Source organism: Mustelus asterias, chromosome 15 (genome assembly GCF_964213995.1).
Source record: "Mustelus asterias chromosome 15, sMusAst1.hap1.1, whole genome shotgun sequence".
Classification (NCBI taxonomy): Eukaryota; Metazoa; Chordata; class Chondrichthyes; order Carcharhiniformes; family Triakidae; genus Mustelus; species Mustelus asterias.
The window spans coordinates 38,572,424-38,593,350 of record NC_135815.1 but is presented as its reverse complement, the minus strand read 5'-3'; the positions used below and the strand labels follow the sequence as shown (position 1 = coordinate 38,593,350).

At 41.8% G+C, this 20,927-nt stretch overlaps 1 protein-coding gene across 1 annotated transcript in view; it reads right to left on the bottom strand.

The window, feature by feature from the left end:
* The window catches only part of ush2a (Usher syndrome 2A (autosomal recessive, mild)), a 916,330-nt gene that overhangs the window by 498,251 nt on the left and 397,152 nt on the right, over window positions 1-20,927 (bottom strand). The window contains exons 30-32 of the mRNA XM_078230465.1: window positions 18,916-19,101; window positions 18,413-18,526; window positions 7,482-7,643 (exon numbers count right to left, since the gene is read on the bottom strand). Coding sequence (XP_078086591.1) covers window positions 7,482-7,643; window positions 18,413-18,526; window positions 18,916-19,101 — 462 coding nt within the window. The remainder of the gene's footprint in view (window positions 1-7,481; window positions 7,644-18,412; window positions 18,527-18,915; window positions 19,102-20,927) is intronic.

The window sequence follows — 20,927 nt, the reverse complement described above, 5'->3', positions numbered from 1 at the left end:
ATCCACCTAAACTACACATCTTTGGACTGTGGGAGGAAACCGGAGCACCTTGAGGAAACGTATGCAGATGCGGGGAGAACGTGCAAATTCCACACAGACAGTGGCCCGAGGTCGGAATTGAGCGCAGGTCCCTGACGCTGTGAGACAGCAGTGCTAACTACTGTGCCACCGTGCCACCTCTATCTGAAGCTTGGTCAGAATTGAGCTTTAAATGAGGTTTAAGTAGCACAGCTCATTTATAACACTTCTTTTCCATCACATGAGTTTAAGTTCTCTTCTTCTCAGGCTGTCTCCTCAACATCTTTAGCAATAGTTATCTGCCCTCTTGGAACCCCAGTTCACAAGTCTCAGTGACAGACCCTGATGTCCAGCTGGCAAAATGAAGAAAAACTGTTAGCTACTCCAAATAAAATCCCGTCCAAGGTCACAGTTACAAGTGGGGCCTTTTAAACACACACAATGTGGCATGCATAGCAATTTCCTTGTTTCCATCCTTCATGCTCAGTGGGAAGTTAGAGAAAGATACGGAGGGAGATTTACGTATTAACTGGCACAGGGGAAAATTAAAAAGCGAGCGTCGTGCATCCCAAATAGAATCTGTCTGATTTTCCTTCCATTTCTATTAAACATCCTTCCTTTGCACTCCATCCAAGTAATGCTTAATGCCTAAGTGGTAAATACAAAACTCCACCTCATGGCTTTCCAGATACTATTTTAGATTACTTGGGCAGTCTGTGTAATTATTGTGATTTCATTATCGTTTGATCACAATCTTTTTAACTCTAGCATCGCAAAAGAATATCTACTGCTCTGACATTACAGCATTCAAGCTAAAGAAACTGATTACATGGCACAGTGAGCTGATGCTTAAATACTATGAAGTGGGTAGTTGCTAGTCATGTAAGCAATTTATCACGTTGCAAATTCCCATTCAACCATGCCTCAGTCTTCAGACAGATCTTGGTAGAGAGGAGGGAAAAAATAGAAAGGAAGATCCATTCAGTTTTCAAACATCTTATAGAATTACTTAAGGAGGGTGAAAGTCTTGGGGATATCCTGCATGCCATAAAGTACCCATTGGGACCTTATAGCATTGACCCCTCCAGGATTAAGGGGAGGTTCCCTCACTATCCTACTAAAATCAGATGCCTATGACATTAGAGAGATGCCAGGGTTCTTTCTGGAAAGACAAGAAAGATGTTGTTCTGTACCATTGTAAGGGAATCTATAAAATACATTCACAAATATTAATTTTTACCTTCCAGCTTTAGACTATGACAGAGGCCTGGACTTCCATGGGGTAGGCCCATATCTTACATTTTTTTTATAGGTACCTTTCAGTACTTCTAACCAAAATAGCCAATTCAAATTAAGTCCAATCATGCTCCCCACATGAGGAACAAACCAGGTCCAAGCTGACAAGACATTGCATCCCATCTTGGGCTCAATCAAACAAGATCCAAGCTGACAGGATGAGGCATTGTACTTCATCCCGGGCTTGATCTCACGTTTCATCTTAGCCAAAAGGCCGAGATGGCTTTGAAAAATTGCATCAGGCAAAGCCTCGGTTTAACTTCACTGACTATCCTGATCCTTTACTCTACCCTAGCTAAGGCAAACAATGATCACAGGATTCAGCGCACCCCCAGGGCAATGAGCTAGCCTCCTCCCCTGCCTAATCATGGCTTGACCCCGGCCAGGTAAGTATGGCGGCCTGGAATCATTAACATGTTCTGAGAGGTGGTTGAGAAACGTGGGAATCCTGTCTCTGACCATGTCCTACTGACCATGCTTGTGGCAGGTTGAGGCTCTAACCCTGAAATGGCCCTAATAAATCTCTAATGCATGGCTGGAACCTGGCATATCCAGGTCCTGGCCTAACCTATTGTCCTGCTGGAGTACACCCACCTGAGTTAGAGTGGAAATACACCAGAAAGGCAGTGCTTTTTCAGCTGCAAGGTTTCCTTTGCCACTTGTCCCTAACTGAGCCGATGATTGATGAGTGACTAGAGAAATCTCAAATAGACTTGAAAATAAAATTAATTGAAAATGTGTAGAAAAATTGAACATCATGATTCTTGTGATGCAGGCTATTAGTTTTCTATGATTTATATTTTCCTGCCTTACAACAGGAAAATTGACCCAAATCTTCCAGTCACTGAGTAGCGCATCAGAAGCCTGTACAAATCCCAATATGTCCACTTACAGATTCACCTCACCCACCTCGCCACCCAACCCATTCATTCACAAATATTAATTCGCTAACATTCAAACTGGACTTTTAAGCTTACTCTACAGCAGCTTGTGCTGTAAAGGGGCACATCATGCCTTCATCTGATGCTACTCAGCTGCGGTGGAGTTCTCCGAGGGAGACTGAACTCTACACTTCTGGTAAAATTGGGCTTGGAAGATGCAGGAAGAAATGCAGAGAAGCATTGAGTTGGAGAGGGTGGGGGGGGGGGGGGTGGGGGGCACAGTGGCACAGTTAGTACTGCTGCCTCACAGCGCCAGGGACCCGGGTTCAATTCCGGCCTCGGGTCACTGTGTGGAGTCTGCACATTCTCCCCATGCCTGCCTGGATTTCCTCCGGGTGCTCCAGTTTCCTCCCACAGTCCAAAGATGTGTGGATTAGGTTGATTGGCCATGTTAAATTGACCCTAGTGTCAGGGGGATTAGCTAGGGTAAATGTGTGGGGTTATGGGAATAGGGCCTGGCTGGGATTGTGGTCAGTACAGGCTCGATGAGCTGAATGACCTCCTTCTGTACTGTAGGGATTCTATGTCTGTTGAGTGGAGCTAGCAATGATTGCTACTCTTTGGGAGATCTAGGCCTTTGAGACATCCTGAGATTGTGACAGACACTAATAAATTGTAAGCTTTTCTTTCTTGAAATTATTGATCCTGATTAATTACTGAGGAAGCAAAGGGTGAGCTGTCTCAGCCGACGTTTTTAAAACAGTTACAGTAACAACTTGCTTTTCAATTGTGCCTTTAATCATAGAATCCCTACAGAGGCCATTTGGCCCCTTGAACCTGCACCAACAACAATCCCACCCAGGTCCCATCCCCAAATGCACTTTAGCATGCTAAAGCACATGGGCAGCATGGTGGCACAGTTGGGCAGCATGGTGGCACAGTGGTTAGCACTGCTGCCTTACAGCGCCAGAGTCCCAGGTTCAATTCGGGCCTTGGATCACTGGCTGTGTGGAGTTTGCACATTCTCCCCATGTCTGTGTGGGTTTCCTCCGGGTGCTCCAGTTTCCTCCCACAGTCCAAAGATGTGCGGGTTAGGTTGATTGGCCATGCTAAATTGATCCTAGCGTTAGGGGGATTGGCAGGATAAACATGTGGGGTTACGGGAATAGGGCTAGGATGGGATTATGGTCGGTACAGACTTGATGGGCCAATGGCCTCCTTCTGTACTGTAGGGATTCTATGATTCACAAGTGAGTCATCAAAGAAACTCTGACATTGAAGCACCTTCGGAGATATTAGACCGGGTGACCAAAGAGGTAGATTTGAAGCAGCATTTTAAATGAGGGGAGAAGTAAAGAAGCAGAGAGATTATTGCAGAGTTCAGGAAGCCAAAGGCGTAGCCATTAAGGGCTTGCATTCCTGGTCACTTTCCCACAACATGTGTTTGAGTGGAGAAAGTGGTCTTCAGTGGGCTCAGAATCAGACTGAGTGTTGATGCTCGATAGGGTACACATGAAGAATGGCAATGTGGGCAAGGTATGAGAGGCCAACTTGGCACCAGTGGAATTATAGCCAAGAACTGCCAGGGAGAGGCAGGGTTGGCAAGGCAAAATGGAAATATTGGCAACAAGTCAGTCCAACAGAAGTAAAATCAGTACACTGTAAGAAAAGTCGACACAAAGCAATGGAATTGACGGAATGCTTGATTCCTGTCTGAAGTTAAGATTCAGAGAGAGACGCTGCCCTTTCTCACCAGCAAGGTGGGAAAGTTAGAGATAGAAGAAAACAGAACTGCTTTCACTAATTACCAGCCAGACAGTTGTGAAGTAGTCTAGTCAGCAGAGATTGGGTTTGTAATTGCCCCTTTAGTTGGACAAACTGTAAAGAGAATAAAAGAATAGCTACAAAACAAATAGTAGTTCTTTATTAACAGCAGTTGTGGTGCCACAATAACATCTGTGTTGGTGAATCACTTGCTTTATAGATTATGGGGATAAAGTTAGGATAATATGAAGGACACAGCTGCATGAGTAAATTAAAAGTGAAAATTGCTTGGATGATAGAAAAATAAAAAGGCCAAAGTCTTCCGGCTCCTCCCACTGGCAAAATCCTCCAGTCCCACTGGTGGCGGTCCCCACCCTACTCCCCCGCACATTACCCCCCATGGGAGTGGGCCATGCAAAACTCCCAAGGTGTCGGCGGATCCAATGCTGCTGGAAAATATGCCCCCGTGGGGGATGGTGGAAAATCCCACCCAAGGGTTGAAATTGTATTGTATAAGCCAACAGGAAAAGGGCATATACAGCTGTTCATAAAAATTGAATGGAAAAAGGGAAAATTCTAAAATTGGAAAACTGCAGGGATAGAGGCCGTAGTTATCGAGAACTGAAAAAAACAGGGAAGTAGAAAAAGAGAGGATTTGGATGTGAAACATTTCTTTCGGAAAAATATGAATAAAGTTACCACAGATATACAGATAAATAACTTTTAAAAGAGCATCGCAGAGACATGTGCAATATAAATATTACAAATGGCAACTAAGGTGGAATGTTGTATGCTCCCTCCCCCAAGGCAAGTTTGGTGGGGAGGGGAAGAGGGGGCAGAGGGGGCTGCAATTAATCAAGCGGGAGGGTGATGAGTAGGCAACTTCTCAGCTCCATCTCAATTAAGACCGTGGCATGAAGGTCCATGGACAGCTTTCATACTCTGTCGCCAATTGAGGCCCTCAAATGGGCAGTTAAAACCCACTGAAGGGCTTTGTCCTGCCACCAGGTGGCAGTGGCAGGCGGGGACACACCAGGGAGGGAGCATGACGACCAAACTTGAGTTGCTTACAAGCTCCTGCAAGGCGGGTTCCTTCTTTATAGGCTTTCATGCATGATTAAGGACCATGCATCGGGAAGCAAAGGCTCTGCTGAAAGGCATGCACAATGGCCTTGCTGCCAATCAACAACCACCCAAACCCTCGACCCTTCCCCCCCATCCCCCTCCTCCACCCCATGATCCACATCCCACGACCTCTCTCCCGCCATTCTTTGCCTCTTGCTTAGAATACAACAACAATGCTAGGTCTCGGATGGATGTTATACTGGCAGTAGCCACTTTGGTGGCACTGTCATTCAATAGATCTGCTGGCCAATTAGAGGCCAGCAGCTCTCAGCCAATAGGACCTCCACTCCCTTGGGAATTTGGATCTCAAGACCCACTGCTGGCCTATCAAGTACCTGAGTGGAACAAGGTGTGGCAGGCCTTCTGAAAAGAGGTAATGTGGGGCTCTCATGTAGACTCTCAAGCCAGCAGTCAAGTACCCTGTTGCTTAAGATTCCACCCTAAATGGGAGCCACAAAAACAAGTGTATTATGGCCCTTCACAACTCAGCTTCCTTCATCATTTAACTGTCTTTTAAATGAACAGAAATGAAGAAAATGCATCTCACCACGTCAGTTTATTTTAATAAGGGGCGTGGTGGTGAACTCAATCTCTTTTGAATCTTGGATTGATTCTGGGTGCATGTGAAATTAGAATCAAGAATAATAATGCAACTATATCCTTCCTCTAACAAGGGAACCAAAGCTCTGCACAATACTCCAGGTGTGGCCTTGTACAGTTGAAGCGACATTTCCCTATTTTTATACTCTATTGTTTTAGCAATTAATGGCAAAATTCCATTTGCCTTCCTTATTATTGCCTGCTGTACTTACCACTAGTTTTCTGAGATTCATGCACGAGGACACCTGGATCCCTTTGAACCAAAGCACTCTGAAGTTCCTCTTCATTTAGATAATAAGTTGCCTTTCTATTTTTCTAATGGATAACCTCACACTGATCCACGTTAAAGTCCACCTGCCAATCTTTGGCCCTCACCTAACCTATCCATATACATTTGTAAATTGCTTATTTCTTTATCGCACTTACTATCTCATCTATTTTAGTGTAATCTGCAAATTTGGCTATAGTACCGTCTATCTCTGTACCCAAGTCATTAATATTGATTGTAAATAATTGGGGCCCAAGGATCGAATCCTGTGTTATCTCACTAGTTACATCTTGCCAACCAGAAAAAGACCCATTTATCCCGACTCCTCTCTTTCAGTTGGTTAACCAGCCCTCTATCCAAGCTAATAAATTATCCCTAATCCCTTGTGATCTTACCTTGTGTACCTTTTGTGTGGCACATTAGTAAATGCCTTCTGGAAGTCCAGATATACTACATCGGCAGGATCCCCATTATCCACCTTGCTTGTTACATCTTTGAAAAACTCTAGCACATTAGTCAAACACAATTTACCCTTCATAAAACCATGCTGACTCTGATGGATTGCATTTTGACCTTCCAAATATTATTATTTCCTGTTATTATTTCCTTATTAATGGATTCTAACAATTTCCGAACAACTTATGTTAAACTAACTGGTCGATAGTTTCCTACTTTCTGCCTCCCTCCCTTTTTGAATAAGAGCATTATATTCACATTTTTCCATTCCACTGGAGTCTTTCCTGCCTTCAGGGAATTTTGGAATATTATAACCAATAGATCCACTATTGCTGCTGCCACTCCGTTTAATACCCTCAGATGTCGGCCATCAGGTCCTGGAGATATGTCTGCCTTCAATCCCAATAGTTTGCTTTGCATTTATTTCCTATGATGATGATTGTTCTAAGATCCTCCCTTTCTATTAGCTCTGCATTAGCTGTTACTATTGGGATGGTATTAGTGTCCTCCATCGTGAAAACTGAGGCAAAATACTGATTTAATCTCTCTGCCATTTCTCAGTTCCTCACTACTAACTGCCCACTCTCATCCTCCAAAGAACAAAAAGTCACTTTAGCTACTCTTCCCTTTTATATATTTATAGAAACTTTTGCTATCCTTTATTTATGTTTTGTGCTAGTTTTCTTTCATAATTCACCTTTGCTCTTTGTATTACTTTCTTAGTAACCTAACCCTTTGTTGATCTTGAAAAGTTTCCCAATCTTCCAGCCTACCACTGGCCTTTGCAATATGGTATGCCTTAGCTTTTGTCTTGGTGTTATCTTTAACTTCCTTGCTTGTCCATGGATGTTTCTCCACTTCTTACAATCTTTCTTCCTCTCTGGAACATATTTTATTTGGGAGGAATTGACTTTCTCCTTAAACATCGACCACTGATCGTCAACTGTCCTACCTTTTAGACTTCTTGCCCAATCCACGAGGGCCAAATCTGTCCCCATGCCTATGAAATTATTTTTGTTTAACTCTGGTTAAATTAGGTTTGGAGTGAATATTAATACAAAATGCAAACTTACCAGTCACATTGTATGTTTGCTCATTGCCAGTGTAGATAAGTTTGCCATCTTTGAACATTGTATAATTGGTGATTATACCATTTGGTTGCTTTGGTAAAGGCCATGATACCAGTAATGACGTAGGAAAAGACACAGCAGTTGGAGCCTGAACATCTTTCGGAGCTAAAATAAAATAACAATGTTAAGGTTAGGCAAATAGGCTACGGAATTCCATAAGGTCCAAAAACTAAGCATGGCGATCATATTGCATGATTAACCTGTGTCTATTACGTCCAATACACTTCAAACTGCTTGCTAAGTTAAATTACTGCAGAGTGTAGGCAATGCCAAATGCACTATTGAGAGGCTGCATGCCTCAGCAGGAGGGTGAGAGACTGGCACAAGTTAAAGTTAGTCTGCATTACTTAAAGCCAATCTGCATCTTTTAAAGAGGTGTATTTTAGCAGAAGCATGTTCTGGAAGTCATCCCATAACTGATTTTGGCCTGGGAAAGATGCAAGAATGGCAGAGAGCAAATTCCACAGTTCTTCATTTTCTGATCTTACAGTGGGGCCCTTGGGTGTAGGCAGGGAGGGGTAGATGTGTCATTTGTTCACAGCATGAATATAGATAGGCTAGTAGAATGGGGAGGCAAGTGACAAATGGAATTTAATGTAGAGAAGTGTGAGGTGATAGGTTTTTCCAAAAGGGATAGAAAAAGACAATATAGATTTAATGGCATAGTTCCAAAGAGTCTGCAGGAACAGAGGGATCTTGGGTTGCTTGTGTATCAATCATTGAAAGTGGCAGGATATATTGAGAGAGTGGTTAGCAAAATATATTGGATCTTGGTCTTCATAAGCAGAGACACTGAATACCAAAGCAGGGAGGGTATGCTGAACCTTTTATAAAGCTCTGGTTAGGCCCAAACTAGAATATTGCATTCAGTTGTGGTCATCACCCTTTAGGAAGGGTATGAGGGTCCTTGAGAGGGTGCTGAAGAATGCTTCCAGGAATGGGGGACTTTAGTTACAAAGAGAGATTGGAAAGTCTGGGTTATTCTCCTTGGAACAAAGGGCATTGAGGAGAGATTTGATAGTGGTATATAAGGATATGACAGGATTAAATAATGTAGACAAATAAATTCCTATTAGCTGATTGAAGGAGTGGCAGAGACTCAACATTGGGAAGTGGAGAGCAACTCTGCCTTTGTTGACCCCTCCTACATCACCTCTCAATGACCTCACTCTGCAGACTCCTCATTCCCAAATTACTTACCTGTAGCTTGGCTGGCCCTGCAATCCTCAACTCTAATTGATGTTTTTCCTGCAATAGCAGCCACCTCCCCTGTGACGCTGCTGGAGCACAAGAGCTGCCGGCCTCTAATTGGCCAACAACTCTTGGGAGGCAAGACTTCTGCCCTTGGAGTCTTGAATTAAAGGAAAGGCCCGCCAGTGGCCTTGCTGGCTTGATTGGTCTGATTGGTCTACCTGATGTTAGAATGCAACTGGTGATAACATTGGATCTGTTATAATGTGACCAATAGTATCAAGCTGTCAGGGTCAGCTGACCCAGTAAACCATGTAACCAATGACAGAATGATGTGATGATCAGCTGACCAGCTGACTCAGTATAAATTATAACATGTTGGGAATTGTGGGGAGCTTGGAATGCCCCAGGGTGAGGCCTCAAGTTTGGAGTACTGAAGTTTCTTTATTAAACCTTCTCTTTGATTTGTAAGTTGGAGTAAGTTTTGTTGCATTTTTATTGTCTACACTGGAAGAGTTCCTTCTGGATTAACACCTGAAAAGAAGCAATGTGGGTCTCTTGCCGCTCTCCAGCTGATGGTCAAGACTCCCAATACCTCAACATGATTCCAACCAATATGTGAATTTGTGTATCTTCACCACTTGGCGGTGTGGGTGCAAAATTATCTTCCATACCCTCGGTAGGAGAAATGAGACTACCGTTTCCACAACTCATCACTAAATCCGGAATGAATGTCAGTAAAGCTTGGGAAATGGCTGGTACTGGTCCAAGCTGTGCTTGTATACCTTAAAATGGAACTCTAAGGTGGACGAGGACCAGTCATTTGCCAGTTTTAGTGGTCTTTCTTTGCCATCTATACCTCACCATTGACTTAGTGGGAAGAATGGAATTCAAGTAATTACACTATCAATCTCACCTGTTGTAGCCCAGAGGTTAGAACATAGAACAGTACAGCACAGAACAGGCCCTTCGGCTCCCGATGTTGTGCCGAGCTTTATCTGAAACCAAGATCAAGCTATCCCACTCCCTATCATCCTGGTGTGCTCCATGTGCCTATCCAATAACTGCTTAAATGTTCCTAAAGTGTCTGACTCTACTATCACTGCAGGCAGTCCTCTAAGTCATTTAAAAAAATCACAAAGAGCAGAGGACCAAGCACTGATCCCTGTGGCACTCCGCTAGCAACCTTCCTCCAGTCCGAAAATTTTCCATCCACCACCACCCTCTGTCTTCGATCAGATAGCCAGTTACCTATCCAATCGGCCAACTTTCCCTCTATCCCACACCTCCTTACTTTCATCATAAGCCGACCATGGGGGACCTTATCAAACGCCTTACTAAAATCCATGTATATGACATCAACTGCCCTACCTTCATCAACACACTTAGTTACCTCCTCAAAAAATTCAATCAAATTTGTGAGGCACGACTTGCCCTTCACGAATCCGTGCTGACTATCCCGGATTAATCCGCATCTTTCTAAATGGTCGTAAATCCCATCCCTAAGGACCTTTTCCATCAATTTACCAACCACCGAAGTAAGACTAACTGGTCTATAATTACCAGGGTCATTTCTATTCTCTATTCTCTATTTCTATTCTCATTTCTATTCCCTTTCTTAAAGGTTGAATAGCCTTTTGTACATTCATTATCAAACTTACAAATGAAAGATTTTGTACTGAGGTAAGAGTTTAATTTTCAGACAGATCAACATCTCGGAAAAGTGTCACTGAAAAAATCTCCCTCTGACGACTTATTTCATTTTAGGTGGAACTTTTTGATGCAAACAAAATGTTTATGTTACAAAATTCATGGGGAAGACATGTTTCATGAAAGATGATCAATCTTAACATCAATCACTTCTTGCTTTATTTTCTTAATAGGATAATAGGACAACTGCAACCGGTGCTGGTTTGCCATGTTAGCTCAAGAACTTGGAAAAGAGGCAGTCAGTTAAAATCCAAATGAATTCATGAATGATTTTCACAAAATCATTGGCCTATAACTTCTGAACTCAGGACATCATAACTGGGGTGTACCCCAAAAATGAGTTGAGGAATTTCAAACTTCTGCTGGGCAAGTGTCCTGCAATGGGAACCATCCGGGAATACGATATAAATTGCACACTTCGTATGGTTCTGACTGCCTTCTAGTAATAGCTATCCAGTAAAGTTTGAAGAATCAAAACCACTTCTAAATTCTGGGTTACTAGCCCTCCCACTGAGCCTTCCCAAACCCTCCACAAGACCCCCTGACTACCCCATTGACCTTTCCATTGCACTCCCCCAACTCCCCAATCCCCCACTTGATCCCGATTACCCTACTGAAACCTAAAGGACTGCCCCCACACCACCAGGCCCAAAACCATATTTCCTGACAAACTTCCCCTTCTCCTGACTGCTCTCCTCACCTCCCCCCCACCCCCCCCTCCCCCCGCTTATAAACCCCTCTGCTCCCTGGCTTCTTAAAGTGGCTGGACCTTTAAACTTACCTGCTTTCTGGCAGCTGATGCTGTAACAAAGGGTATGGTTTCCTTCCTTCCCACTCTCCTGCCCTCGACACAAGGCCTCAGGAAGCCACTATACTACACTGTCCTTGCTCAGCCCGAGTCAGAAAGATGGGCGAGAATGGGGCAGCTTCACTTCCAGTTAAGTAAGTAGGAGCTGAACGGCAATCTGACTCTTGATTGCCATTCCATGGAAGTTACAGGCCAATTATCTTTTGATAGATGTCAATTTGGAGGCCTTGGCAAGGTTCTGCACTGGTCAGCCCTGCTGCATAACAACAAAGGAGATAAAATGTAGCCTTAAAAGATCTCAATTTTGCGATCTGACATTCCCTACACCAGCAACTTTGCTCAATTTCATGAAAAGTGAAAATAATATTAATGGTAGGTTATCTTCAAGCTTGGACACAATTATTCTTGGGTTTGAACTGTCCTTTAAAAAGTTATTTCATCTGACCAATCTAAAATATTTTAACAAATTCAGTAATTTGAATTTTCTGTTTTCAGAACACAAAATTATACATCACAGATTTAAGTGCAAAACGCAACAAATGGCATACCTTAATGTTACTTTTGACAAAAGAGTAACAGCACTACTATTTCATATATCGCATCCATTGCACAGTTCAGTAACTTTATAATAAAGATATATTAAAGCAAAATAACTGCATCTTCAAACCGGGTTATTACAATATGAACACACAATATCAGCCTCAGTTCCACAACATCTGCATGGGATTGAACTGCATCAATCTTGAATATAAACATCAAGAGGTGTCAGCACATTTTTCAGCATGGAAGTTTCTCCATGATGAATACTCTACATGCTCTAGGTCAAAATTTAGTTACCCAAGGCAAGACCAAATGTCAATACCAGACTCTGCATATCACACTATTCCCAGCACTTCATGAAAAAAAATCAATAGGCTCTGCTGTAGGTGAACTGTTAGCATGCAGTTTGTATTACTTCATGGTCCTATTAACGTCAATCTTGGGATAAGCTTTCAAACAAGTGGCGCAGTTCAAGCAAACGTTTTTGAGATGTGAAAATTTGAATATTAAAATAAATGCATAAATTAGGAATGCAATGGAAAATATAATTACTTCCTGGATTTGACCTCATCTGCAGCGGCTTTGAAAATAAATCACATTATCTTATAAATTATGAGGCTTAAACTTTAATTCTTGTTGACAGCAATATTACTGAAGGTTGTAATTGCAGTGTGCATGTAATTGTGTCTTGTTGGTCTACATGCAGTGCTGCATTCAAAGAAAGCATTGCTGTATGGATTGGAAGACCAAGGGGTAAATTCTAATTTTTATTGCGTGGACAAATTAACTAGCAGAATAGATCAACCGTCCATTGTTGAATCCAGCTGATTTATGTTCCATTGATTTCAATGGAATGAGAATCAGGCACGTTCTACAAGGGGCACATAGTTGACTCCACCACCACTGCCCAGATAATCAAAATGAAAATGCACCTCAAAATTTTTATTATGAATAAATAAAGCCTCCAGTTTGTTCACTACAAAATAGAATAAGCTTGGACATCTAAGCACTTGGATCAATGCAATATTTAGGAAAACACATCATATCGACACTGCTGAGTTTGAGTTGGGCAGAATAATAACTTGAGAAGCCCACTGGACAGGATAGATGTTCTGAAACAAAAGATTCATGTTAATATGAACGGCACATTCACCAAGCAACTGAATGGAAACTCTGATAAATCATCAGTATTTGCTGATTCTTGTCTACTGTGAGTCTGAGCTCTAACTGTATGCTGAACCTTCGACCACAAAGCCAATTAATTAGCTATATCTAAATGTTATTTTTTTAACCATGCAATTGTTTTCTTTTATATCTATTCCAATTTTTGGTTTCCATTTTTGCAATTTTATTGCAGTTTCGGACAGATTTTGGACCTTTCCATTTTTTGTCACTGTTCAAATTTAAAATGTTTTTAAATCTCTGAATAAAGAATCAAAAGATATTGGTAATGCTGGGAGGTAGATATTGGTAATACCAGGGGGGTAGATAGTCAAAATGATGTTTGGAGGGCTAAAGAGAGATGTGGCTTTGTATGGTGCACCTCTATGAAAGACGGGAGTGAAGATAGGTGATAGAGTTGTTAGTTATGATGTGGAGATGCCAGCATTGGACTGGAGTGGGCACAGTAAGAAGTCTTACAACACCAGGTTAAATTCCAACAGGTTTATTTGGTGTCACGAGCTTTTGGAGCGCTGCTCCTTCATTAGGTGACTCACCTGATGAAGGAGCAGTGCTCCGAAAGCTCGTGATACTAAATAAACCTGTTGGACTTTAACCTGGTGTTGTAGAGTTGTTAGTTAGCAGCAACAACTGTTGTGGTTATTTTTATCTCAAAATAACATTAATATAAAAACGAGAGGTGTGGGTTTTTAATCAGTAAAGGAAGCACTGGGTATTGAAGTGGAAGTGCTATTGATTAGTGTTGTGAAAAATGCAATCATTTACTGGAAGACTATAAGACGTGGGATCAGAAGCAGGCTATTCGGCCCATCGAGTCTGCTCCACCAGTTAAGGAGGTCATGACGGATCTGAAATGATAACCTCAACTCCATTTTCCCGCCTTAGCCCCATAACCCTTGATTCCTTTACTGATTAAAAATTTCTGATGCAAATTGCCCAAAGTATATAGAATTGGAACTTGAAATGGTTACATTTTTGTAATCAGTAATAATGCTTTCTTTTCTTGGTATTTATGTCACCAAAATAATTTCAGAATTCACACTTACGATTGCATTAATCAATGTTGAAATTTTTAATTATAAATAGTTGGTTAATGATGTGAAGGCGTACATTTTCTGTGATGAAAACCAAGGGTAGTATTTTAAGGCTGACGAGCGATCGGCACTCACCAGCCTGAGAGTCAGTGCCTAACGTACAGTGGCTGACTCGCAAAATCCCACTGCTATTTAACACTCACTTGAGTGTTCATTGACAGTGAGTGGGAAGGAAGGAAGCCCCACCTGTGAGAGCTGTCAGTTAATCAGATTAGCCAACAGCTCTTCAACCCGGCCAGGCACTGCACTGCAGTGGCCAGAAGCAACGCTATGCCTGGGACAATGTCCTAGGACTTTTGAAAAGCTAAGTCCCAGGCGTCCCAGGGTGAGAGGGTAGAGGACATTTGGAGGTGAGAGGAGGTGTGGGGGGGAGGGGGCGGTCAGGAGGGGGTGATCACAGCATTGCAGGATAAGCCAGGGGTGAGGAGGTCCCCAAATTCCAGCAGCCCGGGGTGGAGGGCACCTCAACTCTGAGGGGGCCTTCAGAGTGAGGTGCCCCACACTCTTGCTGACTGAGATGGGGAAAGTGCAAATTATCACCCTCCCCGCCCCCACACCCACTCCCACCAGCTTAAAAATTAAGGTTGGGCGGTATTAGGCCCTTAAGTGGCTATTAGGGTTAAGTAACCATTAAGTGGCCAGATAAGGGCCTTACTAGATGAATGGGCAGGTTTCCCACCCAAGGCGCTGCCCACCCAAGCATGAAATTGCATCTGGGATTTTGGATGGGAGCTTACTGTGGGGGGGATTCCTGTTCATCCAACTTTACATTCCCTCAACACCTCAGAACCTGCCTTGGAGGGAGCGTAAAATTCTGCCCTATGTCTTTTAAATATATTTATTTAAAGCAAAATGAACTGTTATATAAACCTCTAATTTGGACAATAGCCCTAGAAATGATTGTTGGTATTACTAGTGGACAATGTTTTCTTTATCTAGTATTTTAATACCATGGGTGAGATTTTCCCGCCTCCCAACCACGTGTTTCCTGGCGGTGGAAGGCAGCGTGCTGTTCGCTAGCGGCAGGATTCTCTGGTCCTGCTGCTGTCAGTGGGATTTCCCATTGATGCCACCTCACGCCGTCACAAAACCCACGGGCGGGGATGCGCTTCTGGTGGGAGCGGAGAATCCCGCTGGCGGGAATGGCCGGACAATTCTGGCCCATTAAACCAACAGACCAAAGGAATACCATACAAGCATAGTCGCTGGAATTCTGCTGCCTCGCCTGCCATGGAATCAGAGCGGGCGAGGGGCGGACAACGGAAATGTCCGTTGACCTCGGGCGGGAATTTCCGGTCTCAGTCGAGTGAGGCTGCAGCATCTCGCCCAGTAAGTGTAGCTAACAGTAATTTCTAGGGAATAGTGACTAAATACAGTTCAGTACAGGAGTAAAGTGTATCTGATTTGTTCTGAATGGAAATAATTTCAGTTTGGAAATTGAACTTGAATTGAACTAATACAAGAGGCAAAATACTGCTGATGCTGAAACTCTGAAAGCTAAACAAAAAATGCTGAAAATACTGAGAAAGTCAATCAGTATCTGGAGAGAAGAAATAGGAACCTGACAATGATCTGCTCCAGTGATTCAAAGCACCAAACAAAGTTTTCCACATACTGTGGTGCTGAGCACAGGAATAACAAGGAAATCTATTAAAAGCAATGTTTAATGCATGAAGAGGAACTCTCTTCCAACAAACAAATAAATGTCTCTGCACAACAATTGATGAGGTGAGGTAAAGGTGACTGCTGTTGTCATCAAGACAGCATTTGACTGAGTGTGAGACAAGGGAACTCCAGTAAAATTGGAGTAAATGGGATTCAGGGGAATCCCTCCACTGGCTTTTAGTCAGACAAGGCACAAAGGAAGATGGTATTGTTGTTCGAGACCGACCATCTCGGCTCCAAGATATCTTTGCAGGAGTTCCTCAAAGTAGTGTGCCGGGCTCAAGCATCTTCAATGTTTTTTCTTCTTTTATGGAATGTGGCATTAAAAATCCAGCATATGTTGTCCACCCCTAATTGCCCTTGAACTGAATGGCTTACTGGGCCTTTTCAGAGGCCAGTGAAGAGTCAACCATAACCAGAGCCACATGTAGGCCAGGGAGGGTAAGAATCTCAGATTTTCTTCTCTAAAGTACATTAGTGAACCAGATGAGTTTTTACAACAATGATGGTTGTTACAGTTACTGAGATTAATTTTGTATTCCAGATTTATTTGTTGAATTTAATTTCCACCAGATGATGTGGCGATTTGAATCTGTGTCTTCTGGATTAGTAGTGACATTACCACACTGCCACCATTGCTCCCTCTGCTTTGTGAATGAACTTCACTCCAACATAAAGTCAGAGTGGGGAATTTCACTAACATTTGCATAGTACTCAGTACCATTCGCGATTCCTCAGATACTGAAGAAATCCATGCACACATGCAGCAAGATCGGGAAAATATTTAGGTTTGGGCTGATGAATAGTAAGTAACATTCATGCCACACAAGTGCCAAGCAATGATCACTTGCAACAATAGATATCTAATCACCTCCCCTTGACATTCAATGGCATTACCAGCACAGAATCCCCCACCATTAACATCCTGGGGTTTGCTATTGACCAGAAATTTAGCTGGACCAGTCATACAATACTGTGGCTACAAGAGTAAGTCAGAATCTTGAATTTTTTTGGCAAATGATTCACCTCTTGACTCACCAAAGGCTGTCCACGATCCACAAGGCACAAGTCAGGAGTGTGATAGAATACCCTCCACGTGCCTGGATGAATGCAACTCCAATAAATCCCAGAAGCTCAGCACTATCCAAGAAAAAATAGCCCACTTGACTGATACTTCAACCACTACCCTAAACATCCACTTGCACAATGGCAGCAGTGTATACCATCTTGCAGAGGCAAAGCAGCAATCTGCCAAGGCTCCTTCAACAGCACCCTCTAAACCCGCAACATCTACCACCTAGAAAAACAAGGTCAGGAGATGCATGGGAATGCTACCACCTGGAAGTTCCCCTCCAAGTTCACACACCATTCTGACATGGAACTATATAGCTGTTACTGGGTCAACAAAACCTGGAACTCGCTTCCCAAGAGCCCTGTGGGTGCACCTACCCCACATGGACTGCAGCGGTTCAAGAAGACAGATCACCGTTACCTTTTCAAGGGCAATTAGGGATGGACAATAAATGCTGGCCTTGCCAGTGATGCTCACGTTCCACAAAGGAATAAAAAAAATTATATATTGATTCCATCTTTGTAGTTGTTTCATGGCATGAGTAGTTTGATTAAAGAAGATAAGGAGCAAGAATTGACTATAAATTATAACAGACTGGATCAAAAGTAATTGATTTTAAAAAAGCTGCTTACTCTTCACACGAGTGTATTCAATAATAACATAAACTATAATACTTGTCTTATTTCTTACCAATGTTATTTATTGAAAAAATGTAACACCTGATCACTGATTTAATTGATTTAAAAATGATTTTTGTGCATTTAAAGTCAAGTTGATTCCGGTGTGTTATTTTTATTCTGGGTTTAATTTCTTGTTAAAGTCACTCCATGGTTCCACTTAGGTATTCAAGGAACAGTAGCCAAATTAGATTAAAAATGGTAATTACTCCATCACAGCACCGCAAAGTAAATCTATTATATGTTTCTATAGAAGAATCTGTTCCTTGGCACTAAAACTTCGAAGTCATTTGCAGTTTTGAATGAAATTTATATGGCTGGGGTTGTGGTCGGGACTGTCTTCGGGGATATGCAGCATATTCAAGGCTATGTTTAGACATCATGGCAAAATCGAAACCTATCCCAGTAAGCAGCAGAAGCAGTACAAATAATGAACTTGAAGGTTAAATAAAATGGCTTAAATAATGTGGTAAACTTGAATGTACTAAGAAGGCTTAGCAAAAAAAAAATACTTTGTCAGTTTAAGAAGCTCATGGAAATCAAGCATTTGATTTCCAATTTCATACTTTGCCATACAATCAATTCTTTTTAGTCAGACTGTCTCTAGATTTACTTCTCTGCTGTAGTAAAATGAAGAAGCTTTCATTAATCTTTCAGATGCCTCATATTAACGACGAGGCTCTTGCATGAACAATGTAACAGCAATTAAAAAGCCCATTAATCTGCATTACAGCTATTAAAGATGCATGTCATTAAACGGTATCGAGTTTGATTCATTTTCTCACCAAAAATGGAACAATTATGGTCTGGCAATGTACTTTGTCATCAAATTAGGTTGGAGTTTTCCAGCAAATGGCTTTGCAATTCTTTAGTTATTCACCTATTTTATTATTCATCACTGAAATGTGGAAGCTAAAACCTTCAAAATGCTCTACCTTCTTCTGGTGTTGCAAGTTTCCATGTGCCTGCGCTTTCTGCACAGCCAGCCATAGTGCAGACAGTCAGTGTTATGCTATAATTTGTAAAAGGAATCAGGCCAGTCAAGTTTCCTATAAAGGGAACAAACAAGAATTGGCAAGTGTAAATTACCTTATTATGCAGAAATAACAGTTTAAAACAACCAAATTAAAATATTAAGTACGCAGCCTGCATAAATGTGTTACCAACACACTTCTATATTTCGTGCAGCCTCATCAGAGAGAGTTTGGCCGGCATCTACTATAATCTGTTCCTCTTCATTATGTTAATCTGTGGGCGGAATGATTCTTGTCATCTTCGTGTAGCCCCATACAGCAACAGTAAACACCTTATCCTGTCCTTAATTGGACAGGTGTCTGTATCTGTGTCACCCAGCCTTTAATTCAATTAAGGCACAGTCTGCATTACACTCATTACACAATCATTTTCCTGGTTATTTTCATCAGTCTGCGGAGTTTACCTGCCAGGGAACGGGTGTCAGTAAAGTTGGCCCTGATGAGGGGCGTGCTGGGACTGTCCTCATTGTATGCTTTGAAAATGTACTTCTCAATTACACCTCTGACCTCAGCAGGCTCGTCCCAGCTCACCTCAACTCTGTAACCATTTATACTGCGAATCCTTGAGGGAGTCGGCACATTTTGTGGAACTGGAAGGAAAAAAATAGAGTTGGATAAAGACCAGAAGTCCACATGAAGCACCGCACATCTGTCAGCGTTAGAGGCTGCAGTAAATTGAATGCAAAAATTACCATAATTATTATAATTTACAAGTTGCAACTTTCTGACACCGTTGAAAACAGAGAACACAGGTTTATTTTTCAGACTTTCACACAAAGCTATGTCTGTTTAAATCTTTAAATGTGTCATTATGAATTCACAAAAATGCTATGTAGATTTTCAGTAGTACTACTATAATCCTGCTTTAAAACACTTTTTTGTAAAATAATACACTGGGTTTACAACTGGGACTGACTTGTCATATTTCATAATCTGTATCGAACAATGAAGATCAGAACAATCACTGCTCACTGCTATACTTCAAAATCTATCTGGCAGAAGACAGGTAGAGTAATGGTTAAGGTAGTCCCTTCAGACTGTTGTGGTCACAGTTTCAAATTTCAGTGGTATTTCTCCATTATAACGCTCGCTTCTCCCTGGAGTCCCATGATGGATTTAATCAGCTGCAAGCCAGGCCTCCAGGTGAGATGCCTTCCTAAAGTGGTTTCTCCCCTCAAAGAAAACTTTATACACATCTTACATCAAGTATGTCTGATGCTAAATGCACTGAGCAGCAAAGACACTGGAAGCCTTGTAAACGTACAAAATCTTTCTCCTTGCATTCTGAATGTGACAACCCGTTGTGAAGAGAAATGGAAGGGATGGGGATGAGGAAATTGAACCAAATTAAAATCGCAAAATACATTTGACAGAGTTGCAGGGAAAAGAATAAACAAATCCAGCCCTGAATGTAACTGACGGACACTTGCAATTAGACAACGTATCGGATCATATTTACAAACGTGGCAGCTGTTGTCCACCACGGTGCACGCAAAAAATGAACCAATAACAAAAAATCCACGATAAAAGCTGCCTAATAATTTATAACCATACATATAAACTACTCACTTTCTTGGTGAAAGACCATCCACATATGCTTATGATCATTCTGATTTACTCCATTTTCAGCCTTACAAATTCAGCTACTGCATTAGTAAATAGTATTCTTAATTTAATGCATTCTTTAAGAATCAGGGTCAATTTCTTTTTGTAATCGCTCTACAGAGCAGCCAGCAGCAATGGAGAGCCCAGTAAAACAAATAATTTGCAGGAATAACATTGTTGAGAATTAAGCAAAAACCAAAAAGTCTAGTCTGATTTAAGCAGAGCTTGAAAATGCACATGGGACCATTGTGCACTTAAACACACTTGGTTTATATTAAAGCCAACAATAAATAGTATTTAAAAATCAATGATATTTTATTCATTTGTCCAAAAATTATTTTGCTCTCAAATGTAACTAATTAATAGTTACAGGAATACCAGATGGTTATTATTTTATTACAAATGACTACACAAGGGACACAGTGGCAACACCCAAGAAGCTTTATGGCAGGATGATGGATGATTAGCCCAGCAGAAATGTATGTGGACTCACAAGTCACTCCATGGAAACAGTATAGTTTCCCTCACTTCAAAAGCCATTCTCCCCTCACACATACTTTATTCGAGGGTAGCTAAATAAAATAAACTGCATATATTTTCTATGGATTATAGATCCTTTTGAAAATGTAACAAACTGCCCACACGCGTTACTTTAGTTCCATAAGTGGAGACTTTTAAACAGTTGATAGTTATTAACATCTAACACCATGAAACTATCTTAACATTTTTGACAGAAGGCAGGCCTTGTTTCTTACACATCCCATTCAGCTTTGCTGAAAATCTGGTTGCATGAAAGTATTACACAATCTAC